The sequence below is a fragment of the Acanthopagrus latus genome, chromosome 18 (genome assembly GCF_904848185.1).
Source record: "Acanthopagrus latus isolate v.2019 chromosome 18, fAcaLat1.1, whole genome shotgun sequence".
Classification (NCBI taxonomy): domain Eukaryota; kingdom Metazoa; phylum Chordata; class Actinopteri; order Spariformes; family Sparidae; genus Acanthopagrus; species Acanthopagrus latus.
Window position 1 is genome coordinate 13,244,083 of NC_051056.1, and position 14,493 is coordinate 13,258,575.

The window sequence follows — 14,493 nt, forward strand, 5'->3', positions numbered from 1 at the left end:
GTGGCTCCAGAGGAAGCTGCATGTAATCTGATATCCGGTGATGTCACACAGTGGCTAAGTCGTGGGTAATGTAGGCTACAGATTTTAAAAAGTAAGAAAATGTGAGGAACAATAAAGGCGGTGTCGATTTTGTGATATTTGTTGTCCATAATGAGTCCAAACAATGTTGTGGAAGTGCAATGCAGACCAGTGGACTCATAACCTGGAGCCAAAGGTGATAGAAATACACACATTCTTCACTCAAGTAGAAGTAAGACTGTTCTGTAAATGAGTATAAAGTATTTCGTGGAAGCAAATACTATAACCAGTTCACATAGATAAGGCCGTGGGGATCTCCTGCCTCTCAAAATTACCCACAGTCCAAAATTACCCACTGAGTGACATCACTGGAGGCAGTTTATCAGATTACATTCAGCTTCCTCTGGAGCCACAAAAGGCTACATAATACTTTTATCGACATATACAGTATTACTCTCAAGACCTGTTAACACACTTTAATGTGTAAACCTGGTGGAGTCACCCTTTAAGTAAAGGATATGGCTTCCTCTACCATGGTCTTGCCATGGTCGTCTGCTGGAACACTGAAACAGGTTGAGTTGTGACATGTGACTGAGCCATCTGTCCTTACTGTAAGACTGCGATGCTTCATCATTGTGGTGCATATTGTTAGCTCTCTGCAGAACACCACCCTCCCACAAACTTGGCAACAGGTGGAAAATCACAGTCTTAATCTAAATCTATCTCACAGTTCAGACACCACTTATGTAAAAGACCTTTGCATGGAGAAAGTGGAAGTGAAATGTGATGCAAAGAGCAGTTGGTGGGGAGAGTGCGGCTTGTGCAATTGCACTGAGCAGCAGCGCTGCAAAAATACTCAGGTGCAGAAGCAGGTGGATCCTGCAGCCCTCCACCTACACTGTCAGGTAAGGGAAGAACAGAATATGCTGGAAACAATCCCTCAGACATGAGCAAATCATATCTTAGCCTGCATGCTTAACAGTCATCAGATATTGTCACATTGCACCATCCACAATGTGATAGAAGGAGGTAGAAGAGTAAGACATGTTTGGCTTCTTGTTGCTGCACGTTAATGTGAGAATCTGCGTTAAGGTGAGTGTGAGTCTCCAGTGTGTGTGTGTGTGTGTGTGTGTGTGAACAGACCCCCGTTCGAACACAGCCAGTGTGAACTTACTGAACCCATCTGCTCGCGGTGAAAAATGTGCCAGGCTTGCAGCATCCCGCGGACGTCATGGCAACCTGTGGGGAGGCAGCAGGGGCGGTCCTGACGCTCCTGCGCGCGCGTGTGTGAGTATGTGTGTGTGTGTGTGTGTGTCTGTGTGTGCGTGTGTGTGTGTGTGTGGAGTGAGTGTGTGTGAGTGAGTGAGCGGTCTGATATTTTGTTGTAGTCTGTACCAGTGACTGAGCAGGACGATCAGAGGGGAGCAGTGCAGCAGGAGCAGCAGCAGCATCAGTGGCGGGCGGGAGGCTGGTAGGATGTTGCGTCTGTGCTGCCGATTAGGCTGATCAGAGCCGGAGCTACGATGCAGTGACAGTCTACACAGGAAGACACGGGCACACACACTTACACACACACACACACACACACACACACACACACACACACACACACACAAACACACAGGGAGAAGGAGGGAGAGTAACACACGATTGCGCACGAGAAATGATCCGCTCCTAGACTATGGCACCGTCGGGCTCGCGTAGTATCAAGAAGGGCTGTCAGAGAGTTTTGTACTGGATCCCGGTCCTGTTCATCGCCCTCATAGTGGCTTGGTCATACTACGCCTATGTTCTGCAGCTTTGCATAGGTAAGAAACCAGCTGTCTGGGTAGTCTAGGGTGTGTGTGTGTGTGTGTGTGTGTGTGTGTGTGTGTGTGTGTGTGTGTGTGTGTGTGTGTGTGTGTGTGTGTGTGTGTGAGGGGGAAATGCCTCTGACTGGTGTATGTGTTTTTGGAGATGGGGTGGGGAGACATTTCTGTTTCAGCAGTTAGTGGTCCAGGCAGTTTTTTTTTTTTTTAATTTTTCTTTTTTCTTTTCTTTTTTTTGGGGGGGGAGGGCGGATGTTGGGCTGTCTTGTTGTTTATGCAGTGTGTGGACAGTGACAGTCACATGACAACAACAGTTCAACCAGGAATTATCAGCATGTTGTTAGGGGTGTGTGTGTGTGGCAATTGTGCATGAAAAACACAAGTTTAATATTTGTGTGGACAACAAAGCCGGAATTAGAAGTGCTCGACCTGCTTTTATTGTGAAGGGGGATGTACAGAGCAGGATTAGACCATTCATTATCTGACTCCTCCACTATCACTCTATCAGCACTATCTTAAAGACTTACTGTAATAGCTTCAGGCTCATGTGGTTGCAGAGCTTCATTATCTGAATTGTTGCCCCCCGCCACAACACCAGCAGCATTATCTGTTGGCACAAAGTCCTCCTGTAATGGCTTTGAGTCGGGCCTGCCTCCTTCCTGATGGTGCGTTTACAGCGAGCCTCCTCGGTGAACGGTGAACACAAAGTTGACCTGGATAGTGAGTAATGGTTTCTAGGATGTCTCAGAGGAGTCTCGGCAGCCTACTCATGTGCTTCATTTGGCTGCTTGTCAGACCACTAGGAAAGCAGATCTCCCCTGTCAGAAAGGGGGATGAAACGGAGACGTTTTAATGAGACCAAACAGAGGAAAACACAGGGAGGGAGGGTTTGATGCTCTGGCTGTTCGTCAGTCCAATCTCATCCAAATTTAGCCAGACATGCTGTCCAGCTGAAAGTTTACACCTTTAAGTTTGTCTTTACTCCTGATCAGTGAGACTGCTGCAGGAGTCACAGAGTCACTGGGTTCACCAGCACAGGTGAGGCCAGAGAGGTGGCAGGGAGGGGGGGTGGTAGCTTTTTAGTATCATGGATGAATTACTGGAAGAACCTACCAGCAACAGACCCAGGACCAGAACTTCTGTGTCTGATGTATTGTTTTCAGCTGACCACCAAAAGAAATCAAATAACCAAACGAAAAAAAACAACAAGGATGCAAAAAATAAATAAATAAATAAATAAATAACCATACAGAGCTGCACAATGGCCAAAGTAAAGATGAATAATGACTACAGAGAGATAAAAACAAGTACAAAAAGACTTCTGAAAAATAAAAACAACCACAAACAGATGAAAAGCAAACCCTGAAGAAATGAAAACCGAGCACAGTGGGATGCAAAATGATCTCAAGGAGATGCAAAACAACCACACACACACGCACAAAATCAAAAAACGAACACAAACATATTAGACCAAAAAAACCTGAAAAAACACAAAAAAAAAATCACAAAACAAGAAAGGAAGAGATTTATAACTACAAAAAAGAAACAACAAACAACAACAAGGGGTTGCCAAATGATCTCAAAGAGTTACTAAACAACAAGGAAGACACAAAAAACAACCACAAACAGGTGAAAAAGACCACAGAGAAGCAAACGAAAAAAAGCAAAGCGACCACGAAGAGATGATGATAAAAAAAATGAAATCAAACAAAAACTCACAAACACCTAACGACTGCAAGAGGCACAAAACGAACACACAGACACACAAATTACCACAAAGAGACACAAAACCAGCAAAGAGTAACAAAACGACAGCACACAGAGAAAGCAAAACCATCACAAAGCAACAACAACAACGAAGGGACACAAAATAACCACAAGGAGACAAAAACTTCCACGAGTCCAGAGGCCCATCCTCTGATAATCCTCCCTGGGTCTGACCTCTCTGGTGTTATTATAGTAAATGTAAGCTATTTATTGATATTATTCCTTGCTATAACTTTTGAAAAGTTGTTTGTTTAGCATTCATTTATTACACTAAATAAAGTATGTAACTATTAATTAATGAATTACTGTGCTTGCCACGGCGAGTCTGAACACATTTCTGCTCATTTTTATTTTAATGCGTCCCCTTTTTTAAAACTGCCCCTCACTCAAACGTTTCTACACCCGCCTCTGTTCACCAGAGCGTCCTGCCAGCTTCTGTCCCAGGATGAACCTCGTCTAGAGTTACAGGACGCCGTGTCTCTGCTGCCCGCTCGCTGGCATATCGTCCTTCAGTACTTTCGGGCCGACAGAAAAGCAAAAACACTGTTTGGTCAGGCGTTTCCTTTCTCTCTCTCTCTCTCTCTCTCTCTCTCTCTCTCTCTCTCTCTCTTTTTTATTCTTTCAATAAACCGCCTTGTTTTGCATTCTGCAGAACAAGAGAGAATTTGTGATGCATTCGGGTCACACGGGACAGACAGCTGAAAACAGCAGCAGCGGGGCAGGACGGCGGTTGCTCAGGGGCCAGCATGTGCTCTGCAGACAGACACACGGACAGTTGTGCGAACGTATCGTCAGCTGATACCTCTCGTTCGGCAGCTCAGTTAATCCCATTGTCTGGCTTACATAATTCACCCCAAGCAATCTGTGGTTGACCCACTTTCTTTTTAAGCACCGAGCATCAGCCCCCTGAACAGTTGGTCCCTTTTTTTTTTTTCCCCAAGACTGTCGAAAATGAGAAATCAGGTGGTCTTGTTTGTGTTTTGTTGGAAACGTAGCAGGAATGCAAAAGATGGAAGCAGAGTACAGCAGTGAGCAGAACGCTTTCATGGACACGTTGATGTACATACTTGCAGATGCCCTTAATCACACTCACACACTCATGCTTCACCATCACACTCTCTGGCTTTTATGCTGGCAAGGCGGCGTGCACAGGATTTTTGGCTGCATGCCTTGATTCAGTTCCTTGGCTTACCTTTCTTCAGTTCCTGCTGTGTGCAAGCATGCATGCGTGTGTGTGTGTGTTTGAGTTTGTGTGTGTGTCAGCTAATTACTCAAGATGGATGACTCTGTATGCTCAGCTAATCATTGCTTAGATATTAGGACAAATATAAAACAGCGTCAGCTATTCCTCCAACAGGTGTCCACTTGTCTGTCTTCATGTTGGAGTGCAGACCTTTAGGTGTGTGTTTGTGAAGGTGCTCATCAAGTGTGTGTGTGTGTGTGTGTGTCTGTGTGCTGATGTCAGCCTTCAATCAGCAGCTGTGGGAGTTGTTGCAGTTGTCAGCATTCACACACACACACACACACACGCACACACAAACTGTACAGGATGCTCGTGCTGTTTTTCAATGCTTTTTGTCGATGCACACTAATGCTTATCTACATGAGAGGAACAATGAGTCGAACTATTTGACTGGGAGTGTGCTGTATATTGATTTTGTGACTGGTGCGGTATCGGGCGCTGGGATTAAGGGTTTGCAGAGTCAGCATTTTTCAATTTTGCTAATTTGAATTCAAACATAGCTGTCAGTCATGTAAATTGCTCCGGGTGAAGGAGGGGGATATTAAATGCACAATCCACAGTGTGTTTCACAATCTTTTACACATACCTGACTGTGTCTTTTTCATTTTTGACTTTTCAGAGTCCATCGATGACACAGGAGAAAAGGGTAAGTGCTGCTTTTTATCATCAAGAGCAATCGTAAGTGTCAGCAGTTGTTTTGTATGTGTTACACACCGAGATCTGCAGCCTTCCATCGAGACAGAATAATCAACCTGAATCAGAATGTCATACATTTGTTTTTCATGACCTTGGATCTGTCTTTAAATGCAGGCTTTAATACAGTGTGTTTTGTTTCCACACCGTCTGGAGATGCATTGAGGACAAAGACAAAAAAGACAAAAACAATTTGCGACCAGAACCTCAACAACTACAGGACAGACACAAAAATATTTACATACATTCATGGTCCCCAGAAGATTGATTTTTTTTTTCTCAACATCTATAAGTAACATGGGCATGAATTTTGGGGACACACATTCACATTCCCCTTAGGATGAATTTTAATCACTTTGGTGGCCCTCTGACTGTTCATCTTGTCACTTATCTCACCAAATAACTGCAAAACTAAATGAGGTGTGTTTAGAGCTATTTAGCAAATGTTAGCATGCTTACATGTTAAACCTACAATGGGAAACAGAGCAACCATTAAACCCACGAAACAACACGATGGCATTGTTATGGATCCCACTGCAGAGGGCAAGAGCAAGACCAGATCCTGCAGTTGTGACATCCAAATTGGCCGATGTGTTTACGGAGACAACTACAGCTCACTGACCACTGCAGGTAAAACAGAAACTCCCAGAGCTGCTGAGTGAGTCAACAGTTTGAGTCAAGCACAGAGTATGCCGAAGCCAACCAATCACGGGTGGAGTAGGGCGGGTCTTGCGAGGACTGTGTTGGGATTCATAATAATGTATCTGCATGTTGACAATGTCATTGTGAGGAGGTTAGGATGCTAACCTTAGCATTTAGGAATATGCATCATCAGGCACTGTTGATGCCTTGTCATGCAAAATAGAGAACAACATGAAAAATGTAAACATGAAAATGGATATGTATGTATGGCACAAGTGTAAGGCATTGCTTTGTTATCCAACTTTGTGCAGTGTGCATAAGTAGAGTGAATGATAATGGTACAATATTTTGAACATTGTTCACTTGCCAGTGAAAACAGGTGTAAATCCACAGAACCACAACACCATCTTTATCAGTCACTGATGAAAAGCACACTGCCGATGAGAGATGCTGTTGCTGAGGACTTGTTTGTGTTTCTCTGCTTGCAGTTGTATACCTGCTGGTGTACCATGTCATTTTCATCATGTTTGTGTGGGCGTACTGGCAAACCATCTTCACCAAGCCCATGAACCCCCTGAAGGAGGTGAGTGTGTCTGACTCCGACGCAGCGTTATTGTCAGCCGCGACGATGATGAGGCATGGTGGGAAGTGCAGATGTAGGTTACAGCCTCCCTGTGTGATTGAACGCTGCATTTAGACTAATAATACTTTCCAGTGGAAGTGCCTGGAGCTGCTCTGCACTGTAATGGCTCTGATCCTGACCACAGCACTTCTGCTCTGCAGGCTCAACACACACACACACACACACACACACACACACACACACACACACACACACACACACACACACACACACACACGTATGCGTCTTAGGGAGGATACTCAGAGAAAAGCCACCATTGCATTTCAGTTTGAATCGAGGCACGCATGCAGCAGTGATTCATGTGAAGGCATTCCTTTATGAGACATGATCGCTGGATCACTTGAGGTTTTGAGATTGTAATAAAAGTCAAATTTCATGTGTGCTGCCCTGTTTGTTATCATCTGAGTTATTTGTTTCCAGTGTTCAATCATAAATCGCCTGAGTGGCTGAAAGTAATATCGCAGCTCTGTGCTGCTTTGCTCCCATTTGCCTGCTGGGGCAGAAAGAGACAAAACAAATGGAAGATACAGATACACCCTTCACTGCCTACTGAGCTGCAGCTTCACACCAACAGACATCGCTGCGTTATTGACACTCACACAGCCTGAAGCTTATCTGATGGATCATTTAAATGTGTAAGGGTATGATTCATTAGAAATGAACAGCCCTGCTCACAGACGGAGCTATTGATAAATCTCAGGTGTTGTTTGTCTTCCCTCTGTGTTCTGCCCTACATAGTTTCACCTGTCCTACTCTGACAAGGAGCTGCTGGAGCGTGAAGATCGAGGAGAGTCTCAGCAGGAGATCCTGAGGAGGATAGCCAAGGATCTGCCCATCTACACCCGCACCAACTCCGGAGGTACAGTACAGCACACACCGCTGCTGATGCGGAACTCAAGGAGCAGCCGAGACTGACGTGCAGTCCTCAGAGCTCATTTCACCCCTGTCACCTTGTTAGTCTGTGGTCAAGTGTTAGGAGAGGCTGCTGACGGCTGTGTGATTGAACTGCCTGTGTCTCCTCAGCAATCCGCTTCTGTGACCGTTGCCAGCTGCTGAAGCCTGATCGATGTCACCATTGTTCAGTTTGTGATAAGTATGGCTCCTATAGAGAGAAGACCACACAGTATATATTGCATTCTGGCAGGCGGAGTGAGATTCAATTACACTGACTTGTGACCCTGCTGTGTTACAGGTGCATTCTGAAGATGGATCACCACTGCCCCTGGTACGTAGTGGCACTCTTTCATTAAACAGACACCAAGGACTTTAAAAAAATATCCGTGACGGTGTTCTCACATGGTGTTGTATTATTGTAATTACACAGTACTCATGGTTTCATGGAAAATAGTTTTTTTCTCCCCAGTTATATTCCTGTAAACACACATCGCGTTAGCACAAAGAGCCTGTTTACAGGACAGTGTTTGACACTCGTAACCCCTCATTCTGCCAGATGACTGAGTTTGGCAGCAGAGGGAAACAAAACAAATTTGATTCCATTCTGTGTAATTTCTCCAAACATGATTGTTTTGTCTGCTCTCATTGCAATTATCATGTCTGGTGCTCTAACCAGGAACATATATATATATATATATATATATATATATATATATATATATATATATATATATATATATATATATGGAAAAAATAAGATTAAAATAGGTCATTTTGTCCATTTACACTGGATAGACAAAGGCTGCTCAAACTGTTGCATGCGTCGTGTTTGGCTTTCTACAGATTTCTACAGGAAAACAAGAAAGTTTCAAAAGTTGCTATAATATAAAGTTGATATGAACAACTTATAGTAAATAATAAGATATAAATAATATCTTTAAAATATTAATACAGATCATGAACCTGTTGGTACATAAAATGCTCAGCGGACACTTATAACAGAGAATGTGGCATCCATGAACCATTTTGCATTGTAATGAATATAATACAATAGGTGTTTGTCCCTCCGAAAAAAACCAGTACCCGTTTATCTCGCAAAACAGACTGAAAAATTTAATTACAGTATGTATGTGCAGTATGCACATCTAGAAAACATAAATCAGTCAACATGAAGACAACAGAAAAGTGGCTGCACGTTCCATCGTGTATTACTGCTACAGTCACATTTTGATGGAGCTACTCACCCACAAAGTCATCCACAGTATTTACTGCTACACTGCTCTTGTATATCTGCATTTAAAAAAAAAAAACAACTCAAAACAAAAGGGGTGCAACACGTCACCTGAGCAAGACTAGACTGGGAGTTCGGGGACTGATAGTGTTTAGACTTGTAGCCCCGCAAAACTGGACTGGGATGATCTAACTAGCTGGTTAGCATGCTAGCATCAGTAGATTGCTCTGCAACGTAACACATACACATCATAATGTCAAAACTATTTGCTCACATTCTTTTGATAATTGCAGTTATTTGTTGGATGTTTTCAATTATTATGTGTTGCAAATTTAAAGACAAAAAGAATTCAATCATACTAATTTATTAAACAATCTTTAATATAACGTTCTTCTTTGAATTGTTTTGAAGCCTCTTTAACTACCCACACAAATGTTTTAATACTTACATAACATTACAAACTGATGGCACAGCTGTCATGAGCCAGAAGCTCATTAATATACCAGCCACAGTTGGTGTTACACATCAGACAAACATCGGCCATTGCAATCAGTAAATTTCATCTTATTTGCTGACCGGCTGACAACAGTCAAACAGGAGAATATTGGCAGTTATTGATGTTCAGCTGATAAATCAGTGCATCATTAAACATGCATTAAGTTTAACACTGACCTGTCATTGGTGTTGCAGGGTGAACAACTGTGTGGGATTCTCCAACTACAAGTATTTCATGCTGTTCTTGGCATATTCGCTACTCTACTGCCTTTTTATAACTGCTACAGATCTTCGATTCTTCATAAAATTTTGGACGGTGAGTCTTGCTTATCCACGACGACATGAACTAGTCACCATGTTGTGTGTGTGTTTTTTTTTTTTAAATTAGACATTGTTTGGCTTGCACAAAATACCTCGAATCAAATCTGAAATGTCACCTGAAAACATGCATTCTGTGTTAAATATGTGGTGTTTGATTTTTTTTCACAAGGCCGGAGGTAGAGCTCATTTCCGTCTGAGAGAGTACCTGGTATGAGCCAACCAACTAGTTAGTGACACTGCAATAGAAACAGTTCAGTAAGCTCCTCTAGAGTAGAAAAGTCTTAGATCCCTCTCAGAGTCTGCCATCACTTTTTTTTTTTCACTCAGTTGGTTTGATTGATCAGTTGTTGTTTTCCCTCAGAACGGACTCCCAGACACTCAGGCCAAGTTCCACATCCTGTTCCTCTTCTTCTCAGCCTCCATGTTTTCAGTCAGCCTGGCTTCACTTTTCACTTACCACTGCTGGCTCGTCTGTAAGAACAGATCTACTCTGGGTATGTGTTTCGTGCCTTCACGCCGGTGTGTGTGTGTGTTCTGTTTGTGGATGCAGTAATTATACAGCCCGTCTCGTACGGCAGCTCACTTGTCTTCGTGCACGGTGAGTTTCTGCTGTCAGTCTGCCTACAGTTTGCACAGTGTCGTCTTTGCACTAATGATGAAGGATGTTTCATTGCATTTTTCCCACCGTCAGTCACCGTCCTCATCAGCACAGTGATTTTGATGAGCCTCTCTGGGCCGTTATCAGACGGAGCAATTTCTCATTATGTGTGCACAGTGGCACACTTTGTCTGTCAGTTGAGGAGAGTGGATTATCCAGAGGAGTACGTTACAGTGTAATGCAAAGACACAAGGCTCAGAGCAGTAAGAAGCTTAGTAACAGACACTGCTAGGAAGAGAAGTCACACATGGTGGAACGGTCTGAGATCTGCTTTTCCTCCACCACAAAGACACTTTCATTCAGAACTGTTCCATTCATTCAGCCATTTAGCAGGAGTGTGTTGATCTGTTGTCTGAATGAAATCCTGTTAATGGTCTGAACTATATAAAGACTGAGAGGGTGAGTGCTGTGTTTATATTGATGTCTGACTGAGTCTTCTTCTCCATGTGTGTCCTCTCAGAGGCTGTGCGCTCTCCAGTGTTTCGCCACGGCACAGATAAGAACGGCTTCAGTCTGGGCGTCAGTAAGAACTTCCGCCAGGTCTTTGGTGACGAAGTGAAGTACTGGCCCATTCCTGTTTTCTCCAGGTGAGGCTTTATGGGCTCTTATTTGTTGCAGATAATTAAAAAGAAAATAATCTAAATGACTTTAGATAAGAAACACTCTAGTGAAGGTCAAATAGTGATGAAGTAGTTCTTAAACTTTTTAATGTCACTGACAACTGACTGATACAGAGGAGACCGCAAACCATTTGAAAATAATTTTAAGAGTAACTAATGATGAAGTTATGAATCTACTTGTTAACTACTCAGTAATATGTTTCACTTTACTGGAAAGTACAGAGAAGAATTACTAATGGTTAGGTAATTAATTTTATTATTTTTGCTTTTAGATGTTTTATTACAGAAACAAACAACATACATTATGTTGCTCTGTTACTTATGGGTGATTTTAGAGTGAAAATGAATTGTCCCCCTTTTCGCAAGGGACCCCCTTCAAGGACTCCTGGGGGTCCCCAGACCCCACTTCGAGAACCACTGAAATAAGGAAACACACAATAAAGCAAGACTGTGTGTAAGAAAGGATTTATAATGTCCTCTGACACGTTGTTTGACAGTTTACGAGCCATGATAACCTGCAATCTTGAGGCTCCACAACTCTGCTGTGTGCCAACGACCAACAACATAGATCATTGAAATCAATGGCACAGATTTTCTTCAGAAAATGTTTCCGTACGTCAGACAATCTCACTCAGGATGTCAGAGAGCCTTGAAATGAGTGAAGTCACCCTTCAGCTTGGGATCGCTGAGCCCTGTTTGCTAGTTGAAACAAATGGTTCAAAGGAGCGAAAAGTCCCACAGGACATGAGAGAGAATTAGCTCCAGTAAACAACAACAACAACATCCCCACTGAGGATTGATGCAGAAACTCCAGTTTTGCAACATTATTAATTCATCCTGACAGAATGAATACTATTATGGCAGCTTTTTGATTATCACAGTCAAATTATGAAACATAAACCTCTAAACTTTACATGTTTCATTAAACAATTGCAACTGAAACAAATGTCAGATTAAAGGGACAGTTCACCCCCAGATAAAAAAAAAAATCCTTCTCTAGTGCTATCTTTCCATCTAGATTGTTTGAGTGTGAATGGTTGAGTTCTGGAGATATTGGCAGTAAAGATGTTTGCCTCTCAAATACAGTGGAACTAAATGGCACTCGGATTGTGGAGCTTAATGTGCATAAATAAACTCAACAGCAATGTCTCTACACATCTAGGGACTATTTTTGTATCTTATTTTGTATTGTATTGTATTTTGTTGATGGAGGAATGCATCCACTTATGGACAAGAGGCTGGCTAACAATAATGGTTTACAATCCACACACAAGGCCATTAATGTTGACAACGTGTGACATATGATTCTATTAATGTGTATGTCACCTACATTGAAATGTTTTATGACCAATTGCTAATTTAAACTTCAAACCGTTCAATCATCTGTGTTTTCTGCTGGTTTTCCAGTTTAGGGGATGGTTGCTCGTTCCCAACATGTCTGGTGAACCTGGACCCGGAGCAGCCGGCATCGCCCACTGGCTCCAACCCTGCCAACAAGAGGTGAGTAAGAAAAAAAGTGCTAACACGCAAAAATGTGAGTAGTTACTGAGTAGTTACTCATTACGTAATGATTAATTAATGAAGTTTTTCCCAGTCTGCTCCCTAGTAACTAATCATGATCTACTATATCGTCCTCAAATCACAGTAATTCCGGTATTGCTCATTAACATTTAATTGTTTATCAAGTCGTTCTTCATCCATTCCATACGCGCTCCTTAGCTTTGTGTACCTTACTGTAAATTATTACAGCGAGTCAGCTCCTAGTGGGTTTTCTTTTTTTAACCCTATAGGTTTAATGATGCAGGAATATCCCCCTGCAGTTTTAAATGACTCATTCAGATCACAGGATTACAGGATTTAGGGCTATTTTATTTAAAGAAGCGTGTGGGCCCAGAAATGATCCTCAGGGGGATCATGATTCCTGGCTTCATCCCTGCTCGTGTGTGTGTGTTTCCAGTGCAGCAGAGGTACGCCAATTTCCCTCCAAGCCACTGAGGGAGTCTCAGAGTCGGTTGCTCACCAGCACCCCCTCCTGGACAGAGAGTGACAGTACATCTGACAAAGACAAAAAGGGTCAGATAACGTTCGACTCTTTTCCAATTACTTATCGCCAAAGATTATCACAAATTGAAAATTATTTTTCAATTTTCTAAATGAAGGCTCTTTCCTCCTGTGTGTGTGTGTGTGTGTGTGTGTGTGTGTGTGTGTGTGCGTGTGTTCAGGTGCCAGCAACCCAGGGATGACCATAGAGAATGAGGCGTAACCACAGTTAAGGATAGAGGTGACCGTTTAACCCAGAAAAGTATGTTTACCATCACACAGGCAGTATTCATATGAAAGGCCTATTTCCGCCAGTTACAAAAAAAATTCTCAATTTTTATCTCATAATTTTGAGAGAAGAATATATTCAAATGAATAATTTAAGACATATAAATACATAGATTTGTAAATATTTAATTAGCATAAATGATTTCTCATAATTATGAGATAATCAGATTCTTTTTTATGTAATCAAGGCTGAATTTTCATAACTTTTTTAACTGGCAGAAACAGGCTTCCATAGTATTCACCTATTTATACACCAGATTAATATCCGTCCTTATGTGTGCTCACCCCCACAGGTCCCTGCTGGCCCCTCCTCGGTGTTTGTGCCTATCAGAATGTGACGTGGTGGTGACATCATCAGTATTTGTTGTTTCCTGTACACACACCCCGCTTCTGAGAGGTTAACACACGACTGGTAATGATGAATAATGAAAATGAGCCACCATCAGTGTTACTGTTATTGTTATGAGCAACAGTTCCTGCTGCTCTCTGAAGGAACCAGTGGACTGAAATGAATATATTGCATTCCAACTGTCATACTTTTTTTTGTTTGTATATGAATAAGCACAGCATCAAGTGGAAGACAGATTAATCTGAGCTGCTTTTGTATGTTACAGTAGAGCTACCTACAAGTTGATTTATGTTACGTTCATTGCTTAGCACATGAAGTAAATGCTGTTTTGAGTTTGCCAAATGTTTGCACATTATGTATAGATTAGTAATCGTGTTAATGTGATGTAACTGATATTCCTTTCGCCATTTTCTTTTTCCAGTGAAGTGTCATGTTTTGGAAGGGAAGGGGGGGTGGGCAGGTTTTCCATACACCATGTTGAGTTTTTGATGAAGCTCAGATGATGCATGCTCTCATCTCAGGATGTCAACACAAACTGTTGTAGTTAGCTGTAACACAAAATGTTCTCCCGTTTTGCTTTGGAACAAACAAACAAAAAAAATATGTATAAATTAGTAATCTGAATAAGGGCTCTTTTGACTCGTTATAGCATGAGTGAGGATGTTGCTGCTGTCACACTGAAACACCTGAGAGTTGGTGCTGCGACAGAGTGCTTCCCTCCTCTGCCAAATATCTACTCTGTTGTCTGGTAGTCTACAGTACACAACCAACTGCCGGCCAAAA

At 42.3% G+C, this 14,493-nt stretch overlaps 1 protein-coding gene across 3 annotated transcripts in view; it reads left to right on the forward strand.

The window, feature by feature from the left end:
- Window positions 1-1,286: 1,286 nt before the first annotated feature.
- The window catches only part of zdhhc2 (zinc finger DHHC-type palmitoyltransferase 2), a 13,945-nt gene continuing 738 nt past the window's right edge, over window positions 1,287-14,493 (forward strand). Inside the window, exons 1-13 of one of the 3 annotated variants that reach the window (XM_037078229.1) lie at window positions 1,287-1,305; window positions 5,456-5,482; window positions 6,660-6,754; window positions 7,553-7,673; window positions 7,838-7,907; window positions 8,007-8,039; window positions 9,630-9,750; window positions 10,117-10,249; window positions 10,874-11,000; window positions 12,441-12,533; window positions 12,991-13,106; window positions 13,256-13,335; window positions 13,655-14,493. The exon at window positions 13,655-14,493 is cut by the window's right edge and continues 738 nt beyond it. In XM_037078229.1, coding sequence (XP_036934124.1) covers window positions 6,695-6,754; window positions 7,553-7,673; window positions 7,838-7,907; window positions 8,007-8,039; window positions 9,630-9,750; window positions 10,117-10,249; window positions 10,874-11,000; window positions 12,441-12,533; window positions 12,991-13,106; window positions 13,256-13,296 — 915 coding nt within the window. In that variant the 5' untranslated portion in view covers window positions 1,287-1,305; window positions 5,456-5,482; window positions 6,660-6,694 and the 3' untranslated portion in view covers window positions 13,297-13,335; window positions 13,655-14,493. Of the gene's footprint in view, window positions 1,310-1,349; window positions 1,827-5,455; window positions 5,483-6,659; window positions 6,755-7,552; window positions 7,674-7,837; window positions 7,908-8,006; window positions 8,040-9,629; window positions 9,751-10,116; window positions 10,250-10,873; window positions 11,001-12,440; window positions 12,534-12,990; window positions 13,107-13,255; window positions 13,336-13,654 lie in introns of those variants that run through there. The other 2 variants (XM_037078228.1, XM_037078227.1) reach the window with 2 other exon arrangements.